At 41.4% G+C, this 26,949-nt stretch overlaps 1 protein-coding gene across 2 annotated transcripts in view; it reads right to left on the bottom strand.

The window, feature by feature from the left end:
- The window catches only part of LOC146566974 (uncharacterized), a 38,055-nt gene extending 11,106 nt beyond the window's left edge, over window positions 1-26,949 (bottom strand). The window contains exons 1-4 of one of the 2 annotated variants that reach the window (XM_085286662.1): window positions 26,670-26,949; window positions 25,119-25,224; window positions 21,844-22,440; window positions 7,092-7,688 (exon numbers count right to left, since the gene is read on the bottom strand). In XM_085286662.1, coding sequence (XP_085142788.1) covers window positions 7,092-7,688; window positions 21,844-22,440; window positions 25,119-25,136 — 1,212 coding nt within the window. In that variant the 5' untranslated portion in view covers window positions 25,137-25,224; window positions 26,670-26,949. Of the gene's footprint in view, window positions 1-7,091; window positions 7,689-9,360; window positions 9,463-21,843; window positions 22,441-25,118; window positions 25,225-26,669 lie in introns of those variants that run through there. The other variant, XM_085286663.1, reaches the window with a different exon arrangement.

Here is a 26,949-nt window from a genome sequence, read left to right as displayed (position 1 = left end):
ATCTGCATCTGGCAACAATATCAATATAACTCATTGGAATTCTCTTTATGATAATCTGGAACTGAGAACATTTCGATACACAGACCATAATGTTCTAGACTTAGAAAAGGATATAGACCCGGAAAATAATTTCTTCTATAACATCAGCAATAACTGCTGCTACTTCACTGATGAACAGTTTAAACACACCATCAACATGGAAAATAAATGATCAATAATCCATTTTAATAGCAGAAGTCTGTGTGCCAACTTCAACAATATAAAGGAATATCTAAATGAGTTGACAAATCCATTTGGAATTATTGCCATTTCTGAAACATGGACCAATGCTGAGAAAGGACTGGACTTTGAACTGGTGGGATTTGATGTGAATTTTGTAAATAGAAGGAACAAAAGTGGAGGGGGAGTAGCTGTGCATGTGGATAAAAACCTAAATTACAAGGTGATGGAAAGTATGACAACTGCGATTGATAATTTATTAGATGGTATAACAATTGAAATTTATAAGGAAAGAGAGAAAAATCTAGAAAAAACTAGCTGTATATATAGAACACCTTTCTCTATTTAATGACTTCATAGAAGAAATATTCTCTAAAACAAATCAAAAATTTATGTTTATCTGTGGTGATTTTAATATTGACCTGTTGAATAAAAAAACAAACAAACATAAAATGACCAACGAATTTCTAAACACTATGTACAGTTTGAGTTTACATCCTAAAACAACCAGGCCTAGCAGAATTAAACCACATTGTGCCCCCTTACTTGACAATATTTTTTACTAACAATATGGAAAACAACGTTTTGAGCGGATTATTAATTAATTACATCAGTGATCAAAAATCTCACGGTTCGGATTGGATCATGGTTTTAAGTCACGGATGGGATCAATTTTCGGATCAGCAAAAGTAGAAAAAAAAGAAAAATTCAAGTATTTTTGCCTATTAAAAAACATTCAACTGAAGACTCATTCCACGCACTTATATAAAAACAAATTAAGGTGCAATATGGACATTATGGACCATGCTGGGCATCCTCTGTACACGGCCATAAACAACCATAGGAGTCTGTTCAGTGAGAGGTTGGTTCTCCCAAAGTCAAGGACCAGCAGACTTAAAAAGTCCTTTGTCCCACACGCCATCAAACTGTTTAACTCCTCGCTGGAGGGGAAACGGGGACAGAGGAGGGGGGAACAAGTAAGCTGTAGTGCCTTTTCACTGTGCAATAGTTTTTGTTAATAACCAACAGTGTAATAGACTCACAATATTTGAAATGTGCCGTTCCCTTGGACTGGTTCTTATATAGCGCTTTTCTACTCTTCTGAGCACTCAAAGCGCTTTACACAACTTGTGCATTCACACCCATTTGCACAAGCACATTGTTCTAGGTGCTTTCTAAGTAACATTCACACACATTCATACTCCGATGAATGCATCAGAGAGCAATTTGGGGTTAGTATCTTGCCCAAGGATATTTGGCATGCAGCCAGGGAAGCCAGGAATTGAACCACCAACCTTCCGATCAGTAGATGACCTGCTCTACCACCTGAGCTACAGCCACCCCTTGTTTTCTTATTCCTATTTATTCTATTTATCCATTATGTATTCTCTGTATTTATATATGTGGTATATTTCTGCTCACATTCTGCAACTTCTGTCGGTGCTGTGTTACAGGAAACTGAATTTCCCGGCGGAACCCACCCGAGGGATAAATAAAGTTTCATTTAATCTAATGTAATCTATAGGGCAGTACGGGCCGTTGCCCTGGAGGTCCACCCATTTGTAGTTGGGAATTAGCGTGGCTCAAGCATGTTCATCATAGTTTAAACCCCTTGTTTTGCACAACGGAATACGGCCTCTTGTCTTTTGTAATAGCTTTAGCCCGGTTGGATTGGGCAGCAAAGGGCTGCTTAAATGCCGCAACTTCCTCTGCTCCGGCACTTGGACTGCTAGCGCTGACCATAACTATCCGGTTGTTCAGTCTGACGTCACTAGCCGTGTCTGGGTCTAAACGCCGCTGCAGGTCCATATATCAAACGATCACTATGGCATTACTGAGAGTTGAAAAACTGTCTAAAATCTTTCATCTTTAATAAAATGATCAGCGTTCTGCTCTACCAGGTGTAACAATTGAGTTTAACATCCAGGCATCCATGAAAACGGAATTTATGACATTTAACGGAGTTAGAAGTTAGCAGGGAGTTAGCTCGCTAGCTTCTATCTAAATACAATATAGCATGTCCTAACTGCGGGGTTTTGGAAACAAATTAAAACGTACAGCTCTGTTATCACTTCCAACATAAATGAAGACAGAAAACTAAACAGCAGTGACGTTTTTAGGGTTAATGAAGTTGGGCTAGCTGGTATATAATGATGTGCTACATGACTGCTAGCGACACAGATATGTTAGCATAATGTAAACAAGCTAACTTTTTTTTTCCACTCGATAAAAGTTAACGTGAGTGTTCTCGGTGGTCAGGAACAAATGTAATCGCATGGCAGGATGCTGTAAAAGGACCAAACTTCAGCCAGGAGAACAACTGAGATAATCCATCCACAATATGAGGTTAGTCATTCATATACTGCTGCATGGGCTGGGCTGTAGTTACATCCTAAGGTTTTAAAAACTGAGCTTAAATGAATGATTAGCGGTAATAAAAGCCGAGGGAGGTCAACAGGGATCACTGACTGTTTTAGGAGCTTTTTGAGATCAAATAGAAGAAAATACATAACATTAAACATGTTAACAACACAAAAGCCATATTAAACGCACACTACTTTAGGCCCAGAAGTAGGATTCGTCGCGTCATCACTGAACAACCGGATTGCTTGACAGACTGACCACGTGCACCATACACATACCTTTTTTTTCTTTTTTGAATCTTCAGATCACGTGCGTACCGAATCGTGGCGTGGGATTGGATTTCACATCAACCGTGATCCGTTGCACCTCTACTAACCTGTAAATTTAGTCTTTTCAAGAAAGCAATTTTTTCTTTTTTACACCATAAAAGCCTTATTTTTGTTGATTTCCTACTGCTAAGCAGAACACACATGAACTTTAAGGCCTGGATAAATTTGAAACGTTGTTGTCTACAATGGAAAATGGCTAAAAAATAAAAACAGGTATTCAGATCCTAATTTTATAAATTCTCTACTCAGCTTTGCTGCCTCCAATATCACTGAAATGCTGCTTGTTTCTTCACATTTTCCCAACATGCTTGCATTTAAATCGGTCCCGTCTTCTCTCTGTGTACCTGGCCTGTACCACCGCACTTGCTGTCTTTGGAGCGTCTGCCCCCCTTCCTCCTTTCTCATAATGACATGATCCCAGTTTGTCTTGTTAAAGTGAATTGTTAAATGTTGTCATTTTTATGCTTGCCATCTCTACATTGTTTCAACTCTGTGATAAAAGGAATTCCTTTGTCCCCCTCCCCAGCCTCTCGAGGTTCCGGAGGGGGGGGTTGTTTGATGTTTGGTAAGCTTCCTGCCCTTTGTATGGCTTCACTGTGTTGTGTATGGTGAACCAGTAAAGGAATTGAACCATATATTGGGTGTGGGGGAGATTATGACTAAGGATGTTGTTAGAAACAGTTGGAAGACACGCACACAGAGACACACACACACACACACACACATTCTCACATGCATACAGATGTTTACACATTGTTGCAAAATCTCCCAATTCTTTTAATCTTTGGGCTGAAGGAAAGACAGTACTCGGTGTATAAATGCTCAATCAACAATCATTTATTTCCATACAATTCAACACTCATGAGCATTAGAACCATCATGATGGGGAGACATGCATGAAGAGGGTCACAGCAAATCTCAAAATGGTGACGGGTTACACAGCCTCTTATAGCTCCTAGCGGCCCCGACATAGTCGTAAAAGCCTAAACATTCACATTCTTTCTCTCTTACGGCGCCTAAATTATGACCTCGGCTCCCTGTCTTTCTGCTCTCTGTAAGGTGGGGGTATGGAATGTGGTCTGTCTTTTCTGCCCTAGACACAAAGTCTCCTTCTTACAACCTTCTTTTTATGATTCAACAATAAAGCATGTCAAGAAAACAGTGCAAGACAGTCACAGCAGATCAAGGATACAGAGTGATGCACACTTATCTGATGAACTACAAAAATGATTATGTTCTTTTAACCCAAAAGTATAATGAGGACTAAACTACATACACAGCACACCATCTAAACTAAAGGATAATATATGTCCTACAGCTGTTATCATAATTCAACTACTTTGATTACATATATAAGGTAACATATGATAACAGAATAATATCACAACATACACACACATAGTGCCTTGTCTTAGAACCATGTGGGAGGTGCTTTGCTGTGATGTGTATTGTGTGAACTGTTTTCCAACAGTCACATATTTTCCCGGACCGGCATTTAAGGTGTTGAAGATAAATACAACAGAATAAAATGATATGACCAAGACAAAAACTGCGGTATTTTGTAAATGTAATAATAATAAACCTGTATTCACTAACTTTATTAGCAGGCTCCTCCTGAAATGCGCCAACAACACTGAGAGTAACATCCTCCTCTCTGCCCCTTAATGCTCTCTGGTCACTATGGTAACATGTAAATATTTGAAATTTATTCATAACACATGGGAGAAGTCCCAGGGAAACAGAGTTAATGATAAAAACCCTAAAAACCATACATTTCATACTCGAGCCTCAACTCTCGCGAATTGGTACGAAACAAATGACCTCCATGAAGACCACCTGGTATTATGAAACATACCCAGTTTTACAAAGGGGATCCCATTTTCTTCACACAGCTTCTTCAGTGTAGCATTTTTTTTTTTGCTCCACTTTTTTTTGCAAATAAAACTGCATCAGCTTGACCACACAGCGATTAAACGTCTCACAGTTAGGAACCTTGCGATCAACTGATTTTAAGCAATTCTCCAGTGTGTGTGCTGTGCACAGAATGTGCACAAGAGAGTCTCCAACTGTAGCAAGTTGCCGGTGTTTTGGCACAACGCCATTGAAGATACCCACGTTGATAGCAGCCTCGTTTGTGCACGCAGCGACCAACGTTGTTGTCCAGTCATCCAAGCCTGTGTCCTCAAGAAGTCTCACAAGTCCATCCCTACGCGGTGCGGTCAGCACCCAGTTCAATCAGTCCAAGAAAGTCAGGGTTAAACTCTCCTTTGCTGGACACAGACACAATGTAAATGATTTCCTGCTCGACTTTTGTGATGTCCACAGATCCATCGGAAAGCATCCCCAAAGTCACTTATTCGAAAAAAGTCTTTTCTTCGGCTCTGGCTCTGGTTGGTGTTTCTTAGGTGGTGGCGAAACACCAAAGAAGCTGCAGCAACACGTGTCAGGTTGAATGAGATGGTCAAGTACGCAAAGGCGCTTGGTAACATAAATGTCACTACGCATTCGTAATTTTTGACACACATACGCACCTGAGTAGCAGCTAGGTGCATCCTGTCTATAACACAGTTTAACATGTTTATCTACTCATCAGCTGTTTAATTTTTCTCAGTATACAAGACGAACATGTTCATTCACAGCTGCCTCATCACATTTTTACATCTGAACTCTGTGGAGCCTGATCTCAAGGGTTTTAAGTCTGACCCTGAAACCAGTAGAGGATCTTTCTGTCTCTGCAGATTCACTGTGATGGGAGTGATTTCAGCCCTGAGTGATCACACTGATGTTTGCACAGAGCCCATAATGAAGTGAATGTTTTGGCACATTGGTAACAGTGAAACAGTTTATTAGTAATGTGGGATCGTTTGTGTTTGGAGTATGAACTGAGATTCCTGAAGCTCTTGTCACACTGGTCACAGCTGTAGTTTCCTTCCATGTGTGTATGTTCATGATTGTTACGACTACCTGAATGTGAGAAGCTTTTGTCACAGTGTCTGCACTTGTATGGTTTCTCTCCTGTGTGGACTCGTTTGTGTGTTTTAAGGTTGACTGCAGTGCTGAAGGATGACCCACACTGATCACAGAGGTGCTTTTTAACCCCACTGTGAATCAGTTCATGACATTTTAAGTGATGTGATGTGGTGAAGCTTCTCCCACATTCTTTGCAGTATTTCAGTTTGTCTCCAGTGTGTTTACGTTGATGTCTTTTTAGGGTGTATTGATCACTGAAAGTTATTCCACAAAGGTCACAGACAAACTCTTTCCCACCACCACAGTAATGACAGGGTTGAGAACTGGATCCATCTGTGTCGCTCTGCTTCTAAACAAAGACACAAAGACAGTGTAAGTCAGTCCTTCAACATTTTTATCCTGAACGTCGCCTGAAATAAAGAGCATCTCTGCAGACGTCCAATTACATTTGACTGTTTCAGTTAACACACTCAGTTTACTGGGCTGCAATAACTACAATACTACCACCATAATACTACAGTAATACTTATTTCATGTTACAGTAACATCTGAGTTACACTAAAGTACTACTTTGCTAATATTTGCAGGGTACCAACGCAGTGCTAAACTACTAACTGCAGTAATACTAATTTAATACTGCATTAATAACACTGTAACTGTGCAGTTATAACACTCAGCTCAATGGGACACAAGACAAACACTACTACCCCCATGACACTGCAATTATAACATTAAATTAGTATTTTAACACTAATGTCTAAAAGTACTAAAGTTAAAAACAAGCAATGATACTACTGCTACAATATTACAATACCATTACGTAACGATACAACTTTGTTAACCATAAGAGAAGATTACAGAATGTTTTGGTTTTGTGCTTATTTTCATTTGTGTTTTATTTTATTACATGTGCTCCTAACAGAGGAATCAGGCTCTGTAAACAAAAGGCCTTTTATGCTGAAATAATAACAATATCATGATATACCAGGAAACTGCCTGAACATTAAATAACACCATCATATTAATTTTCAGCACTTTTAGTTTTTCATGATCGTGTAAACAAAAATCACAACTGAAATGAAAATCTGAATAATCACTCAGAGCTGCTTTTCCATGCAGTAGAATTGCTAACATGCTAACACAGTTTAATGAGCAGAGTTGTTCCAAACAGTCAGGCTAAAATGACAAGATAACAATATAAATACATACCTCACAGTAACTGCACTTGTAGAGTCTCTTTCTGGTGTGGATCTGTTGGTGTTGCCTCAGGTGATGTGGAGCTTTAAAAGTCTTCTCACACAGGTCACATTTATAAGGTCGTCCCTCAGTGTGGGTCAACATGTGTTGTTGTAACTGCCTGTTGGTTATAAACTGTCTGCCACACTGTTCACAGCAGTACACAACATGTCTGGTGTGAATGCGTATGTGTGTATTTCGGGTCTCTATGTGGCTGAAAGTTTTTCCACAAAAGTCACAGCTGTATGCCTTAATTCCAGAGTGGGTAACTAGATGCCTCTGTAAGCTCCTACTGTGAGTAAAAGCTCTGCCACACTGATCACAGCTGTACGCTTTAACTCCACTGTGGATGAGTTGGTGTTGTTTTAGGGAACTCTTCCAGGAAAAAGACTTTCCACACAAGTCACAGCTGAACAGTCTCTCTCCAGTGTGGATGACCTGATGACGTTTTAGTGACTCCTTCACAGTAAAACCCATCCCACACTCGTCACAGGTGTGTTTTTTCTCTCCCTTTCTTCTGTGAGGTTTGTCGGCCTCCTGAGAGCGCTGACTTCTCGCTCCATGTTGGTCCTGCAGTGACAGAGATACAAACAGAGGCAGTGAGTGAAATGCAGTCGTGGAACAAACTCAACCTTCAAACTCCCTCCATTAACACTAGTTTTAAACCTGAAGGTGGAGTGTGGCACCAAACACCTTAAAGGTCTCTTATCCCCACCTGCTGGTAGTTCTAACACATTACATCCAACCTGCTGTTAAAAATAATTCATGACTTTTTAAAAACACTAAAATCATGCCCATCCCTCCTGCTGTACACAGTTATTAATGCTAGCATGCTAACACACTCAGAAAAGTATAAATGTTTACCAAGTCTATACTTTTATGTTTCCTATTATATATTTCTATCATTTTGTCATTTTTCAATATTAATAATTACAATGTAACATTTAAAAGTTGATTCAGTGAAGGAAAATATTTTACTTTTGCTCCCTACATTAGAAAAAGAAAATTGTATTTTGTACTCCTTACATTTACAAAACATGTGTTACTTTTAAGGCATCTGAGGGGTTTATTTCATCACTGCAGGCATCAAACATCAAACCAACTTGAGAAACGGGAAAAGTAAGACATGAAAGACAATCCTGATCGTGTACTAATCACCAGGGTATGAAACATAAAAAGAGATGAAAGAGGCAAAACTGTGAGTCATAGTCAGGAGTTAAAGTGAGACGTTGTTCTTCTTTCTTTTTTGCACAGCACCTGAACAAACAGGTAATTTCAAATGCAGCGTTTCTATCAACAAACATCAGCAAACACACAAACTGTTTGTGTGCAGTTTGTCTCACAGTGTGTTGCTGGCTAAAGGTCCAGCTGCTGTACATCACAGGGAGAGAAAAGAAAGAGAGCTAACTTCACTCAGAGATGGAGAAAGATAAGACACACAGGACAGGAGAGGAAGAAGAGAGGTTAGATTTAAAGGGAAGGACTGCTCAGTGGGATTTGATCAACTGGAGATTAAAGTTTACATGTAAGTCCTCACGTGTTGAAATCAGATATTGGGTCTGTACATGTGACATTGTGTTTTTTCAGATAGTGAAAGATGCTGCAAAACAATCTGAGGCAGATTAACTGTGTTATTTAAAGACTGCATGAAGATTGTCTGCAGGTTAGTGCAGGATAAACAGGTTCGTTTGCTGAACTGTGATGGATTTAAAGTAAAGAACAGTGTGTGACTGGTGCACAGTGACTGTGGTGCTCATGTCACAGTTAGATTACATCAAGTGTAGCAGAGATTCATTTAAACTGAAGCTCATGATGCTGACACAATGTATAATCACACTTGCACAGTCCAATCACTTTATAACCAGTTATAGTAGTTTCTCATAGGTAATACAGCAACAAGCTTTATGAATATTCATGTGTGTAACCAATAAAAACAACCTGCAGGGGGAAAGCAAGTTGAAGTGGGTTGGAGACAATTGCTTCCCCCTCGCGAGTGAAAACTTGAGCTCTGTGTGACCTCGTTCCTGAGTGAGTTTCTGTTTATCCAGCAGTATCAGGGGTAAAACTCTGACAAATGTCCATTTGATTATTAATAATGTTGATGAATAAACCTTCCTTATTTTAACATGTGCTGTGGTCTCTAAAAAACAACATAATATACAACACAGTGATATAACAGGTTGGGAGGATGAGAGTTTTAGACGTGACTGATTATTTGGTGAAACTGTGATATTTTCCTCACCTCCTGTGTTGAGCTCATTGTTTCCTCTGTAGTGACTCAGCTGAGTCCAGATGGCTGAAAATGTTCCTCTGCTGCTCCGTCAGACTCTTCTCCTCCTGCTGATCAGCTGGGACACAAAACAGATCTTTGTTAGGCTCCACACTGCACTGAAGAGTCAAAGTGTCTCATATGTTCATCTGACAACACAAAGTACAAATTTCACTCTGATTGCTTGTAGAAATCTTGTGAGACGTGTTGTGCTGCAAAGTGAGGAAACTCTCTCACTCACTTATACTTCAGGAGGAACTTTGTGACATTGGCTCTAATATTCTAAGCAGCCCTTTACTATGACAGGGCCAGAAAGTCCTATTTGAAGGTTTGGGAGAAGGACCATGTTAAAGGTGGATTGGGGTTTATACACTTTGTTATGATACAGGTAAGGCTGTAAGAGCCTGAGAAGGTGTCCTGAATAAACCTCTAAAACCAGTTTTCAGCTAACGACTCTGCTTCAGTCTGGAAAACAGCAACTACAAGTTTAAAGACTCCATCAACAATTCACACCCAGCAACAGCCTGAACAGCTCCTCCTGTGGTTTCCACAAACAGGGACAGACCTGTTACTCCCCCACCCCACACTTTCCACACCTTCAGCCCCCCAGTCCCACCACCTCCACCATTCCCCAAACTTTGATTCTGTTCATCTTGACATAGCTTTTGCAGTAGGAAAAACGTTTCGGCCCTCATCTACGTGACTTCTTCAGTTTCAGCTGACTGCAGCTTTCCCCAATCTTCAACAGTGCATTTGCATAATGACTGAAACGAGCACCACTGAAGGAACAATGGGCTGGGAGGTCAGTTATTGAGCATTAATATGCAAATTCTCATGATTATTGATCAACAACCACTGATCAAATGCTGTGATTGCAGCGACTCCCCAACTCTCTGAATGGTACTCATGGCCATTGATCAGCGGTCTTTGATTAATGAGCTTTGATCAGTGGTTTCAGTGCTTTCCTTCCTGCTTTGACTGCAGCCGTGTTTGACACAGGAAGACATTATTACATTCTTCACACTCTCCTGCACATTAACCACCACAATATATTTTTATTCTCTGTGCTTTCAAATATGAACACTGTTTACTTTCATCTCTGTTTCATTAGTTTTTGTTAACATCTTCCTGTGCATCACTTTACAGCAGCCACACTCATTAAAATGAGACTTTGTAGGAGTTCACTTCCTCTCATGTGTTCATCCACAGCAGCTGGACAATAAAGTTTATTGTGACCCTGATACTGCAGCAGATCGCTCTCATCCATTTCCTGTTATCACTTCAAATAGAAATGAGGCTGTAGAGGTTTGGTGCAGGCAGAAAAACAGCTGCAGGGACAATGAAAAGACTTTTCTGCTCCAACTTCTCCCAGCATGCTGAGCTAATGATTAGTTGGTGTTTTTCTCCAAACACTCTCTCACTCTTCTCTCAACGTGTTCACAATAAACTGTGAACAGACACCGAGGAGAGCAGCAGAAGACCTCATTCAGGAGCTAAACTCAACATGAACTGAACTCACAGTAAAGTTAGCTCGGTGCTTACCTTTAGATGAGCCCACAAACCGAGAGAAACTCCGCGATGAAGCTGCAACTCTTTCCAAACACAGGAAACAGATCAGGGAGCAGAGACCCACGTGGTTCACGCTGATCTCAGCTACGATCCAGGAGACAAGGGTGGGCAGATCGATGCAGATATCGATCCAAACGTTGGTTTAGTTTGTTTTAGCATCCAAATTCACTATTTTCTTCGCTTTGGATGAAAAAATAGCTCCGTCTGTCATCCCGGAAGGCGCTTCGTCTTCTTTACATCGTTTATTGGCGGTTGTCAAACAACAAAATGGTGCTTTACCGCCACCAACTGGTGTGGAGTGTGAACTGGCACGTCAACCCTCAAATGCACACAAACAATTTACTCCCTTTTAAAAACTGGAATAAGGCCTGATAACTTTCACCTCTTGTTGAATATTGAAATATCTTTTGAATTAGTTAAATGTCAGAATAAAAAGAGGGAGCTGTCTATGTTAATCACTTTCATCAAATTTAGGAGTACATATACACTAAGTTTATTGTTAATTAATAAGAAAACTCCAGACGATTCCATTCTGAGCTGAAGAAGCTTCTGATTGGTTAGTAGAGTCCATGTGAGTAAATTGGTGGCACAGCTGTGGATGCATATAAGGCAAAACACAGAGCGTGTTTCTTTGCCATGGGAAAATCAAGAGACGTCAACCAAAACACCAGGAAAAGAACTGTGGAGTTCCATAAGTGTGGCTCAATTTTGAATACAATTTGGTGCCATTTACAATTAAGAAATACAGATTAAATAAAGTTAACAAATGTTTTTTTATATTTATCAATCTAAAAAAATAAACATTTAGTCTGATTTGATGTTACAATTAAAAAAGTGTTTGTGTTTTGATCTGAAGAGTTTGTAAATATCTGATTTCAACTGTATATTTGATGATTGTCAGCACAAAGAGGGAGAGAGAGGAACAGAGAGGGAGATGGAGAATGAGGACAGAACAGAGATGGAACAAGAGCAGGTGAGACACACATGTTAGTCAAATGGTTGTTTACCAAAAGTATCACCGTATCATAGGTACTCATGTATCTCGTACCTAGTGTTTCTTTTTAGGTTTGCTATTTTTAAAATTCTACATTTATTAAGTTATGCAGGCTTTTTTGCACAACAAGGCTAAATAATTATATACATTTTTCTCAATCTGAATATTGTACTTTGGTAGAATTTAAAAAATAAGTGTAGTGCAGGTCTATGATGATTTTTAGTGCTACTATCATCTAGTTCTGATTCTGGTTCTGTCTTGGTTACTGTTGTAGTCCTGTTTTAAATCCGGATCAGTTCTGGGTCTGGTTGAATTGGGGTTTAGTCCTTGTGTCTTGATGCAGCCCCGACTTTGTTTTAAAAAACTAGTTTAAGGTGTCCTGCATATGTGATATATTTTTCCCTATATGAAGTCATTCTTTTTGGAACAAAACTCAAAACAGAGCCTATTAATCTTTCAGTCATTTCTACCCCCCCCCCCCCCCCCCAAAAAAAAAAAAAAAAATCCCACATGCATACTACCCTTTAGGGCTAAGCCCTGGGTGTTTCAAATGTCTGGCTCCACCTCTGATGGGTAGATAAGGCCTTGTGAAGCGTTTCAGCACATTCCCCAAACTGTATCGATACTGTGTCGACACAGTGTTGCTGTTTTGCTCCATACTGACACCTGCTGGGTCTTAAATATCATTGCAGGCAACTGACTTGAGACTCACAAAAGACGCTGATTCAATGACGTAGTCATACGTGTATACACTGTAGGTATTGTACTTTCCATGCAATCATTTTATATCTTTTAGATTTCACATATTGTAGACATATTTAAAATATAGTGTGAAAGACATTAATTAAATTTTTTTTTTAAAGTAGGGTTAGTATTAGTAGTATAAAAGTATTGTGAATGTAATATTACCCATTTTAATGTAATTGACTCAGAGTTTATTCTAAACTTTTATTCAGAAAAATAATTTTATCCAATGTTTTTGCATTCAGTCTATTGCGTTTAGTTGAGACCATTTCCCCAGCTTTGGAAAACACACGCTCACACTCCAATATCAACGAAATGTAACCAGATGCTGTTAATTGTTTCTTCACTTTTTCCCGACATGCTTGCATTTAAATCGGGCTCCTCTTCTCTCCGTGTACTTGGCCTGTAACACTGCACTTGCGTTCTTTGGAGCGTCTGCCCCCCCTTCTTTCTTTCTCATAATGATATGATCCCAGTTTGTCTTTGCCTTTGTATGGCCGTACGGTGTTTCTATCAAAATAAAGTCTATGGGCATGGATTCTCAGCATGGCTGAAGATGCGGCTCCCATTTACCGATGTGCCATTAATAACTGACGTATGAATTTATCTTGCAGGTCGGATGTAATTGCATCGTGGGCCAGATATGGTCTGCGGGCCATAAGTTTGACATCCCTGGTGTAACAACCTGCTCTGTACAATGAGTCTAGTTTTCCTCGATCATCTTGTAGACTTGCTGTTCTTTACTTTGATAACTGAATAAATTATTCCTTCCTGCTCATGTGAATTCCTCCCCATCCATATAAAACAGTAAACTGATTTAAGGATGTTATAGAAAGTCAACAAGCTGTAGAAGTTGTGCTTTATAATAAATACACAGTATGTGACTGTTTTCAAGAGTCTTTTAACACAAACACTGACTTTCAAGGAATCACTGAGGCCAGTTTTCCTTTGAGGAAAAAAAAATCCATCTGACGCCACACTTGTTGGTATTGCCTGCATCAGTATTTTCTCTCTTCATTATAAGCTATTTGAGTTTGCATCACTGCAGTATTAGATAAAAACCTCAACAAGCAGACGACCCCCTATGAGCAAACACTTTGTGATGGTGGGAAGGAAAAGCAGAGAAAAGAGTCTGTTTCCCAAATCCAAACTGTAAGCTAGTTCAACAGGAGAGAGGCCTGATATCTGAAGGCTCTGCTCTCCTCCAAAAGTACAACTGCAGTCTGAGAGCGACGTGCTCTGTTGGGATCATACAGTACTACAGTATAAGGTCTTTAAGAAATGATGGGGCCTGATTATTCAGGACTTTATATTCAATTCTAGATTTAACATGGAGCCAGTGTGTTATGTTTCGGCTGTGTCCTGGCAGGAGAAGGACCCAGACTGACCAAAGCCAGAGCAAATGTCCAAAACCAAAAAAAAAACAAAAACAAAAACATGGAGCTCATGAAATAGTGCAAAACAAAAGTCTACGAAAAGCACTGATGCTCAGGAAACAGTCCAAAAGCACCACTCAGGAGGACGACCCGGAGGACGGCCGCACACGAGACTATCCAGTTCAGGGGGGCCGAAGGCTCAACAGTCCATGACTGAACAGCTCAGGGGGCTGACCACGGAGCCAGCGGTGGCAACGAATCAGGTCAGGAGGCCGGCCACGGAGCCACCGGCCAAGAAGTCCAGTCAGCGGCCTGGAAGGTGGCCACTGAAGCCAAACCAGGCAGGGACGAAGTTTAGCAGGACTAGGCCAGGCAGGACCAGGCGAGGAAGCTACTGGTGGTGGTAGCGCTGCAGGTGAAGGCGTGGAAGCCGCAGGTGGTGGAGCAGCTGACAAGGAAGGTTGCTGGTGGGGCTCTCAGCCGGTCTGGAAACCAAAGCAGGGACCAGCTGGACCTCAACCTCCCTCACCCGAGGGACTGGTACAGGTGCAGGAGAAAGCTGGGCCCGAGCTGCCCTGAGTGCAGGGGCAGGGGCAGAGAGTGGAGCTCAGGAACATTTTCACTGACAGTTTCTGTGTAAATGGGCTGGTGAGTAGCACACTCCAGGGATAAAGCCATACTAACAGTCTCATGAGATGCTGCCTGAACAGTGTTAATGGGATGGACACAAAAGCATGGTGAGCTGGGTCGAGGTTAAATGGTTCTGAAACACAAAACTCAACTTGATTCAATAGTTTCGCGGCACTGAGTCCAAGCTTCCTAGCCAGTTTTAATATGGCAGATGGCACTCTGTTGCTAGTCACATTTTCCATCTGAGGCACAGAAAAAATACAGTGAGGTACTGGTGGAGCAACACTGGGAGTCTCAGACACAGGAGCAGGATTATCGAGGTTCAGAGGAGTCAGTTGAAAAACCAAAGTGTTCATAGAAGGAGCGTGACTAACCATAGATGAAATGGTAGTTGGTCTGGTACCAGAATGTGAAGAATGTGGCAAACAGTCATTTTCACTCACAAAAGTTGTCTGCTCAGCTGCCGTGGAGCGACAGCGGTGTGAATGCTGCTTTCTCCTGGAAGAGGGAGGAGACGAGCCGTCCCATGAATCCTCCAGCGGACTCGGCTGAAAATCCTCCGGCTCTTCACAGAAGCGGCTGCTCATACAAGATCTACAGCAACACAGAAATATCCATACCTCCAGTAGTGCAAACTGTGTTGATGAACCCAACAGTAACAAAATAAGTTCTGAACTGAAATCGGACTACCTCTTAAAAAAACAAAAAAACCTATCACATGAAATGCAAATGGCTTGGGATGTGGCACAAATACCTAAAACTTTACACCACTGTATCTGAGGATTTATATGGTCGTTATAAGACACTATGCCCCTAATGCTGAAGGACTGGTTTATCTTCAGAAGGCTGGAAGATAAACACTCGCAGGAACACAGTGAGATGGACCGTCTGATACCGCAACAGGGCGGATAGTAAACTAATGTCGATAGCAAACAAAAAGCTTTATTTTTTTATTTTTCAAGTCTCCAACTGTAGCAAGTTGCCGGAGTTTTGGCACAACGCATTGGACACACCCACGTTGACAGCAGCCTCGTTTGTGCACGCAGCGACCAACTTTGTTGTCCAGTCATCCAAGCCTGTGTCCTCAAGAAGTCTCACAAGTCCATCCCTGTGCGGTGCGGTCAGCACCCAGTTCAATCAGTCCAAGAGAGTCAGAGGTAAACTCTCCATTGCTGGACACAGACACAATGTAAATGATGTCCACAGATCCATCGGAAAGCATCCCCCAAAATTCGGCAGACTGCAATTTGGCTCCTAACTCCCCGCTGATGGTGTGATGCTCTGCACAATCTGTGCCCCCTTCACGTGAATGATATGCATGTCTGACATTTACTCCTAGCCACCACAATAATAATATCCTCAGAATATAAATGTGGACATTTCTTCTCAGCTAGCTTGTTTATTAGCAATGACTTGCACCACATTTCAGTGCACTCATTGTTAGCTTCAAGCCACCTTTTCGAAAGAAGTTTTTTCTTGAGCTCTGGCTCCGAAGCTGTAGGAACACCTGTCAGGTTGAATGAGATGGTCAAGTACGCAAAGGCACATGCACATGCACACCTGACTAGCAGCTAGGTGCATCCCTGTCTATAACACAGTTTAACATGTTTATCTTACTCATCACCAGTGCTTGGTAAGTTACTTTAAATTAGTAACTTAGTTACATTACTAGTTACTTCTATCAAAAGTAACTCAGTTACTTCAAGTTACTCGTTACTTTCAGAGTAACTAGTTACTAGGGAAAGTAACTTTGGTTTTACTCAGAATTCTCTTGTTAATGTGTTGCTTCCGTAACTGGATACCCAGCAAGAGTGCTAGTCTTGCTTACTTGCCACAAGTGCACTGTGCCACCTACCAATACAGGGAGTGCAGAATTATTAGGCAATTTTTGAGGAATAATTTTATTATTGAACAACAACCATGTTCTCAATGAACCCAAAAAACTCATTAATATCAAAGCTGAATGTTTTTGGAAGTAGTTTTTAGTTTGTTTTTAGTTTTAGCTATTTTAGGGGGATATCTGTGTGTGCAGGTGACTATTACTGTGCATAATTATTAGGCAACTTAACAAAAATCAAATATATACCTATTTCAATTATTTATTTTTACCAGTGACACCAATATAACATCTCCACATTCACAAATATACATTTCTGACATTCAAAAACAAAACAAAAACAAATCAGCGACCAATATAGCCACCTTTCTTTGCAAGGACACTCAAAAGCCTGCCATCCATGGATTCTGTCAGTGTTTTGAGCTGTTCACCATCAACATTGCGTGCAGCAGCAACCACAGCCTCCCAGACACTGTTCAGAGAGGTGTACTGTTTTCCCTCCTTGTAAATCTCACATTTGATGATGGACCACAGGTTCTCAATGGGGTTCAGATCAGGTGAACAAGGTGGCCATGTCATTAGTTTTTCTTCTTTTATACCCTTTCTTGCCAGCCACGCTGTGGGGTACTTGGACGCGTGTGATGGAGCATTGTCCTGCATGAAAATCATGTTTTTCTTGAAGGATGCAGACTTCTTCCTGTACCACTGCTTGAAGAAGGTGTCTTCCAGAAACTGGCAGTAGGACTGGGAGTTGAGCTTGACTCCATCCTCAACCCGAAAAGGCCTCACAAGCTCATCTTTGATGATACCAGCCCAAACCAGTACTCCACCTCCACCTTGCTGGCGTCTGAGTCGGACTGGAGCTCTCTGCCCTTTACCAATCCAGCCACGCGCCCATCCATCTGGCCCATCAAGACTCACTCTCATTTCATCCGTCCATAAAACCTTAGAAAAATCAGTCTTGAGATATTTCTTGGCCCAGTCTTGACGTTTCAGCTTGTGTGTCTTGTTCAGTGGTGGTCGTCTTTCAGCCTTTCTTACCTTGGCCATGTCTCTGAGTATTGCACACCTTGTGCTTTTGGGCACTCCAGTGATGTTGCAGCTCTGAAATATGGCCAAACTGGTGGTAAGTGGCATCTTGGCAGCTGCACGCTTGACTTTTCTCAGTTCATGGGCAGTTATTTTGCGCCTTGGTTTTTCCACACGCTTCTTGCGACGCTGTTGACTATTTTGAATGAAACACTTGATTGTTCGATGATCACGCTTCAGAAGCTTTGCAATTTTGAGACTGCTGCATCCCTCTGCAAGATATCTCACTATTTTTGACTTTTCTGAGCCTTTCAAGTCCTTCTTTTGACCCATTTTGCCAAAGGAAAGGACGTTGCCTAATAATTATGCACACCTGATATAGGGTGTTGATGTCATTAGACCACACCCCTTCTCATTAAAGAGATGCACATCACCTAATATGCTTAATTGGTAGTAGGCTTTCGAGCCTATACAGCTTGGAGTAAGACAACATGCATGAAGAGGATGATGTGGGCAAAATACTCATTTGCCTAATAATTCTGCACTCCCTGTAGAAAGGAAAAAATAATGTGCACATTTCCACGAGAGAAATCCCACGCCTGATTCTATCCTAGCCATTCTATCCTCGCTTTTTACATCCAACACAAAAACTGCAGTCGTGGTGCTTTCGATTGTACTCAGAACTCGGAAATTCTGCCTTCTGAATAGGAAGATGTAGGTAACAACAGACTGCAGATGAGCTGCATACAGAGCTGGACTGGGACAAAAAAATCGTCCCGGGCATTTTGACTAGAGACCGGCCCACCATTATAGGAAAAACCATAAAGCCTTTGAATGAAAATAAATGCTGTTGTGACAGTGATGTACACTGTTCTGATGGTATATATGTATCAATCTATCAATTGTTTGTTGTAAGACTCAGATAATTATTTTTTTAAAAGTGAGACATTTTAAATGAGAATAAGAAAGTATTTCCTTGTGCCCCCCTCTCCCTTTTAATGCCCTACATGGACCCCTGGCAACACTTTGCTAGACCCGCCCCTGCACAGTTACAAGCTGTCAGCTACTTAGAAAAGGATCCTGGTGTTATTTGTCTCTCAGAAACAGTTCATAACTTCCCTTCAACTCATTTATGTCACCTAAAAGGCAAACCTGTTTCTCCATCACCTGTTCAGCTCTGATTCAGTAAGGACATCTCCTTGTTTCATCTTCATGTTTCCCTCTCACCACATAACCAAACCGATATCATGACCAGCAGATTTACAGCTGTGGCTCCAGCAAACATCAGCTGATACTAGAAATTAATATTAAATAAATTCTAACAACAGCTGATCAAGCTTGAACGTGCTGCTGTTGTTTAGCGCGACATCCGCTGGTTTCCTCTTTCTGGCGCAAAGTGGGCGATAAACAAACAAGAGAGAAAAGCCGATCAGCTGATCATCACTTTCACGATTGAAGCAGAAACAGGAGAGAAGAAGAGGCAGCTGTGCAGCAAACACACAGTAACTCCAGCTTTGTGTCTTTTTCATTGTAGCTGAAGTCCGGGACAAACTGTGTTTCTTTTCACCTAAATACGAAACGCGTAATATTTTCTCTGAATACGAGACGATTCCGTTTTTTACGGGACGGTTGGCAACTCTAATAATTAACCTTATGAACAAAATAAAGTTCAACATCAGTAACATAGCACCCACCCAGCTGTATAGAAACTCCGTCATGCTAGCTAGCACGCAGTACGAAAAAGTCAGCATAACGAAAATAAACTCCAACTAAACTTGGTTCATATCTGACCCAGATGGACTGCAGGTCATAACTTCTTACCTGAAGTTCAGTTCACCTGACACTCTCGGACCAGCGGCCGCTTCGGGTCTCTCCTCTTGCCTCCCTTTTCCTTCATCCACCTGCTGGCTTCCACCACTTGCTAATGTTATTGAATCTGTAGAAGCTCCGCGATAGCCACCACACGAAGTAACGAATAACGACCCTATCTAAATCCCAGTAACGAGTAACGCGTTCCTGGTTTTGGCATAATAACTAGTTACTGTGCTCGTTACCACAATAATAACGTAGTTACTGTAACGCGTTACTTAATAACGCGTTAGTCCCAACACTGCTCATCACCTGTTTAATTTTTCTCAGTACACAAGAGGAACATGTTCATTCACAGCTGAACTCTGTGGAGCCTGATCTCAAGGGTTTTATGTCTGACCCTGAAACCGGAAGAGGATCTTTCTGTCTCTTTAGATTCACTGTGATCCAGTGATGGGAGTGATTTCAGCCCTGAGTGATCACGCTGATGTTTGCACAGAGCAGACAATGAGGTGAATGTTTTGGCACATTGGTAACAGTGAAACAGTTTATTAGTAACGTGGGATCGTTTGTGTTTGGAGTATGAACTGAGATTCCTGAAGCTCTTGTCACACTGGTCACAGCTGTAGTTTCCTTCCAAGTGTGTATGTTCATGATTGTTACGATTACCTGATTGTAAAAAGCTTTTGTCACAGTGTCTGCACTTGTATGGTTTCTCTCCTGTGTGGACTCGTTCATGTCTTTTAAGGTTGATTGCAGTGGTGAAGGATGACCCACACTGATCACAGAGGTGCTTTGTAACCTCACTGTGAATGAGTTCATGTTCTTTTAATCTACCTGATGTGGTGAAGCTTTTCCCACATTCTTTGCAATATTTCAGTTTGTCTCCAGTGTGTTTACGTTGATGTACTTTTAGGGTGTGTTTTCGACTGAAAGTTATTCCACAAAGATCACAACGAAACTCTTCCCCACCACCACAGTGATGACAGGGTTGAGAACTGGATCCATCTGTGTCGCTCTGCTTCTAAACAAAGACACAAAGACAGTGTAAGTCAGTCCTTCAACATTTTTATCCTGAACGTCGCCTGAAATAAAGAGCATCTCTGCAGACGTCCAATTACATTTGACTGTTTCAGTTAACACACTCAGTTTACTGGGCTGCAATAACTACAATACTACCATCATAATACTACAGTAATACTTATTTCATGTTACAGTAACATCTGAGTTACACTAAAGTACTACTTTGCTAATATTTGCAGGGTACCAACGCAGTGCTAAACTACTAACTGCAGTAATACTAATTTAATACTGCATTAATAACACTGTAACTGTGCAGTTATAACACTCAGCTGACTGGGACACAAGACAAACACTGCTACCCCCATGACACTGCAATTATAATATTAAATAAGTATTTTAACACTAATGTCTAAAAGCACTAAAGCTATAAATAAGCAATGATACTACTGCTACAATAATACAATACCATTACGTAATGATACAACTTTGTTAACCATAAGAGAAGATTACAGAATGTTTGGTTTTGTGCTTATTTTCATTTGTGTTTTATTTTATTCCATGTACACCTGACAGAGGAACGAGCCGCTGTAAAGAAAGAAGAAAGAAAAGAAAGAAAGAAAGTGTACTTTATTTAGTCCCCGTGGGGAAAATCCCTCTCTGCATTTAACCCATTCACTCAGTGAAGCAGTGGGCAGCCATTGGGCGCCCGGGGAGCAGTGTGTAGGGACGGTACCTTGCTCAGGGGTACCTCAGGGTAGCTGTTCAGGGGAATCGAACCCCCGACCTTCCGATCATGGGGCCACCACTCTACCTACTGAGCTATCCCTGCCCAAAATGCCCAAAAGGCCATTTATGCTGAAATAATAACAATATCATGATATACCAGGAAACTGCCTGAACATTAAATAACACCATCATATCAATTTTCACCACTTTTAGTTTTTCATGATCGTGTAAACAAAAACCATAACTGAAATGAAAATCTGAATCACTCAGAGCTGCTTTTCCATCCATCCATCCATCCATTCATTCACTACCGCTTTTCCTTTTCAGGGTCGCGGGGGGCGCTGGAGCCAATCCCAGCTGTCGTAGGGCGAAAGGCAGGGTACACCCTGGACAGGTCGCCAGTCTGTCACAGGGCCAACACACAAGGACAGACAACCATTCATTCACACCTAGTGACAATTTGGATTTTCCAATTAACCTATCCCCACAAACTGCATGTCTTTGGACGGTGGGAGGAAGCCGGAGTACCCGGAGGGAACCCACGCAAACACGGGGAGAACATGCCAACTCCACACAGAAAGACTGATGGTGGAATTGAACTTAGGACCTTCTTGCTGTGCGGCAACAGTGCTAACCACCGTGCCGCTAACGCAGTTTAATGAGCAGAGTTGTTCCAAACAGTCAGGCTAAAATGACAAGATAACAATATAAATACATACCTCACAGTAACTGCACTTGTAGAGTCTCTTTCTGGTGTGGATCTGTTGGTGTCGTCTCAGGTAACGTGGAGATTTAAAAGTCTTCTCACACAGGTCACATTTATAAGGTCTCTCCTCAGTGTGGGTAAACATGTGTTGTTGTAAATCTGTGCCTGTTATAAACTGTTTATCACACTGATCACAGCAGTACACAACATGTCTGGTGTGAATGTGTAGGTGTGTATTCCGGCTGTCTATGTGGCGAAAAGTTTTTCCACAAATGTCACAGCTGTATGCCTTAATTCCAGAGTGGGTAACTAGATGCTTCTGTAGTTGGCTACTTTGAGTAAAAGCTCTGCCACACTGATCACAGCTGTACGCTTTAACTCCACTGTGGATGAGTTGGTGTTTTTTTAGAACATCCTTCCAAGAAAAAGTCTTTCCACACAACTCACAGCTGAACGGTCTCTCTCCAGTGTGGATGACCTGATGACGTTTTAGTGAACCCTTCACAGCAAAACCCATCCCACACTCGTCACAAGTGTATGTTTTCTCTCCCTTTCTTCTGTGAGGTTTGTCGGCCTCCTGAGAGCGCTGACTTCTCGCTCCATGTTGGTCCTGCAGTGACAGAGATACAAACAGAGGCAGTGAGTGAAATGCAGTCGTGGAACAAACTGAACCTGAACAATCATTATAATTTCCTTTATTTCCTTTATATTTGAAAATATAAGGGATATAAAAAAGGCTTATCGTATTATTTTATTATATTATTTTACTGTATTATTTTTATGGATTGGATTTATATAGCGCTTTTTGAGGCACCCAAAGTTCTTTACAATGCCCTATTCATTCACTCTCACATTCACACACTGGTGGAGGCAAGCCACAAGGCAAGCTTTTATTCATCAAAATAGATAGAAAAGACCAATGAGACCATCAAATAATTGAAATGCAGTCGTGGAACAAACTGAGCCGACTGTCTTCAGCACATCTCTGAGAAATGGTGTAGGTAACATATCCAAGGGGCACGTAGTTGGTTTCATGTGCATTATTATATCAGTGAGATGGGATAATGAAACCGGTTTAAATTCTGAAAAAAGGAATGAACATGTATGTGGTTCAGAGGGGTCTTGGGATGGGAGCGGGATATGTGCTCAGATATCATTAATTTTTTCAGTAAAGAATTTTTGAAAATCCTCAGACGTGTGTGGGGCAGTCTCAGATATGATTGATGTGGTGGGATGCAAGACAGAGTTGATTGTATTGAATAGAACTTTAGGATTACCAGACTTCTTGTTAATGATCATGGAGAAATAATTTGCTCTTTCTACCTTGATGGTGCGCTGATAGTTATTTAAGCAATCTCTAAACACTTGATAAGAAACGTGGAGCTTATCTTTCTTCCATTTTCGTTCTGCTTTCCTGCATTCCTGCCTGACGGCACGAGTGACCTTATTTAGCCAAGGCTGAGTTTAAAATTTTTGCCGTCTACTTTTTAAAGGAGCAATTGAGTCCATTATGTTGGTACAAGCACAATTAAAACATGCAAGAAGCTCATCAGGATTATTGCTATGAGGAGAACTTTCATCAAAGGTGGCTAAAGGAGATGCAGCGAAGGCAGCTGAGAATTGGGGAGCAGTTTCAGGTGTTATAGGGAGTATAAGAGAGGGGGCCTGAGTTTGTTTGGGGGATGAGTGAGGAATTGGAATATTAAACAAAATGAAATTATGGTCAGACGGACACACATCAATCACTTCAACGCCAATCACTGAGAGCCCAGATGACAAGATGAGGTCAAGAGTGTGGCCCTGCTTGTGTGTAGGGCCGTTGACAGACTGGGTCAGGTTAAATGAGTCCAAGAGTTGTAAAAACTCCCTAACCAAAGGTTTAGAGGGGCAACACATATGGATATTGAAGTCGCCAAGGATTAGAAGCCTATCAGTGGTTGGATAGAAAATCCGAAAATTCCTTAATGAAGTCTTTGTTAAGGTGAGGAGGCCTATAAGCTAGAGCACAGAGTACAGGAGAGGACAGATCCAGCAGTTGCAGTTCAAAACTGGTGTAGACACTTCTGGGTAGCATTCTACATTTAAAGTGATCTCTGAAAACTGTTGCCAGGCTGCCTCCACGACCAGCAGGTCCTAGGTGTGTTGAGGAAGTTACAGTTTTCAGGAGTCAGTTCCACAAAAGCAGCTAGATCATCAGTAGGTAGCCAAGTTCGAGTAATAAAGAGAAAGTCCAAGCCATGAGAAACAACCAAGTCACGGTATATGAAAGTCTTGTTCACCACGGACCTTGCATTGACTAATGCCAATTTAAGTGGTGAAGAATCTGAGAATGAATGTGTGACAGCACCAGATGGTACAAATTCCAGATGCTGAATCGTATGGTTAAAAGGGGAATCATAGTTTCTCCATTTGTTCACACAGCCAAGTTAAAACCACGTTAGCCAGCATGCCACAGCCACGAATTACAGCCCAGTGCCAGAAAAGTGTCTTCATAGTTTTATTTTTGAAATACACCAATTTTTATATACTGCAGGAAAAAATAAATAAATATTATAATGCAAATTGCAAAAATTAAAACAAACTATTTCCAGCAGTGCAATATGAGTCCGAAGCATCCCAGAAACGACACAGAAAGTCATGAAGTCAAATATAACTTTTAAAAACAGCAGTATAGGCTCACAAGGCCCTGATGGTAAAAGGCTACATTTCCGCAAAACGACATCACTTCCGGTTTCGGGCAGGACATGGAGGACATGCGATAGTTCGCGCTGATGGAGTATGAAGTGTTACGAACAGCTGATCGGATCGGCAAAGCGTGTTTCTGGAATATTATGTCTTTGTTGCTGCAAGTGCTTTCTATGCAGTTTTTGCAAAGCTTTATGTGGAAGGAAACTGGGAGTTAGGACAAGCTGATGGCATAAGATGTAAGTACAACTCCTCCGGTTTTCAAAAAGTAGTGCGCTAGCTTACGTGGTTGCAGTGCTACCGGGATTTAAAAACAGTTACACAAAACGGAGCGTGCCCGCTCTGACCGGCTTTAAAGGGTTAATAAACTGGAAATGTAAAGCTTACATGTAAGTCTTCATGTCTTGAAATCAGATATTGGGTCTGTACATGTGACATTATGTTTTTTCGTAAACTGAAAGATGCTGCAAAACAATCTGACGCAGAATATTTAGTGAAGTGATTGTATATATAATAATATACAACACAGTGATATAACAGGTTGGGAGGATGAGAGTTTTAGACGTGACTGATTATTTGGTGAAACTGTGATATTTTCCTCACCTCCTGTGTTGAGCTCATTGTTTCCTCTGTAGTGACTCAGCTGAGTCCAGATGGCTGAAAATGTTCCTCTGCTGCTCCGTCAGACTCTTCTCCTCCTGCTGATCAGCTGGGACACAAAACAGATCTTTGTTAGGCTCCACACTGCACTGAAGAGTCAAAGTGTCTCATATGTTCATCTGACAACACAAAGTACAAATTTCACTCTGATTGCTTGTAGAAATCTTGTGAGACGTGTTGTGCTGCAAAGTGAGGAAACTCTCTCACTCACTTATACTTCAGGAGGAACTTTGTGACATTGGCTCTAATATTCTAAGCAGCCCTTTACTATGACAGGGCCAGAAAGTCCTATTTGAAGGTTTGGGAGAAGGACCATGTTAAAGGTGGATTGGGGTTTATACACTTTGTTATGATACAGGTAAGGCTGTAAGAGCCTGAGAAGGTGTCCTGAATAAACCTCTAAAACCAGTTTTCAGCTAACGACTCTGCTTCAGTCTGGAAAACAGCAACTACAAGTTTAAAGACTCCATCAACAATTCACACCCAGCAACAGCCTGAACAGCTCCTCCTGTGGTTTCCACAAACAGGGACAGACCTGTTACTCCCCCACCCCACACTTTCAACTCCTTCAGCCCCCCAGTCCCACCACCTCCACCATTCCCCAACGACCACTGATCAAAGCTCATTGATCAAATGCTGTGATTGCAGCGACTCCCCAACTCTCTCTGAATGGTACTCATTGCCATTGATCAGCGGCCTTTGATTAATGAGCTTTGATCAGTGGTTTCAGTGCTTTCCTTCCTGCTTTGACTGCAGCTGTGTTTGACACAGGAAGACATTATTACATTTGTCACGATTATACTTTATTCTTTTTGGGGGAAGTGCAGCTTTAAACCTTCATATGATTCAAGTCAACCCAACAAATCAATCTGAACGATCACAGGTGGGAAAAACTTCTGTAGATAAAAAAAAAAAAAAAAAAAAAAAAAAAATTCAATCCACAACGTGATTAAAAACATGATTTCTCCAAATCACCAGGAGCTGCACATTAACCAGCACAATATATTTTATTCTCTGTGCTTTCAAATATGAACACTGTTTACTTTCATCTCTGTTTCATTAGTTTTTGTTAACATCTTCCTGTGCATCACTTTACAGCAGCCACACTCATTAAAATGAGACTTTGTAGGAGTTCACTTCCTCTCATGTGTTCATCCACAGCAGCTGGACAATAACGTTTATTGTGACCCTGATACTGCAGCAGATCGCTCTCATCCATTTCCTGTTATCACTTCAAATAGAAATGAGGCTGTAGAGGTTTGGTGCAGGCAGAAAAACAGCTGCAGGGACAATGAAAAGACTTTTCTGCTCCAACTTCTCCCAGCATGCTGAGCTAATGATTAGTTGGTGTTTTTCTCCAAACACTCTCTCACTCTTCTCTCAACGTGTTCACAATAAACTGTGAACAGACACAGAGGAGAGCAGCAGAAGACCTCATTCAGGAGCTAAACTCAACATGAACTGAACTCACAGTAAAGTTAGCTCGGTGCTTACCTTTAGATGAGCCCACAAACCGAGAGAAACTCCGCGATGAAGCTGCAACTCTTTCCAAACACAGGAAACAGATCAGGGAGCAGAGACCCACGTGGTTCACGCTGATCTCAGCTACGATCCAGGAGACAAGGGTGGGCAGATCGATGCAGATATCGATCCAAACGGTGGTACTACTTTAGTCTCTTTGAATGAAAAAGCAGCTCTCTCTGCAAACACCTCTTCTCGTGGAGCGTCCTTACTTTGTCCCGCTTGTCACTACCCGATCCGTACCGGAAACCCG

This window comes from Mchenga conophoros, linkage group LG9 (genome assembly GCF_057382185.1).
Source record: "Mchenga conophoros isolate Kocher_MC1m ecotype Shallow Benthic linkage group LG9, M_conophoros_male_GT1.1, whole genome shotgun sequence".
Classification (NCBI taxonomy): domain Eukaryota; kingdom Metazoa; phylum Chordata; class Actinopteri; order Cichliformes; family Cichlidae; genus Mchenga; species Mchenga conophoros.
Note: the sequence above shows the minus strand (reverse complement) of the source record. Positions and strands in the feature narration are given on the sequence as shown.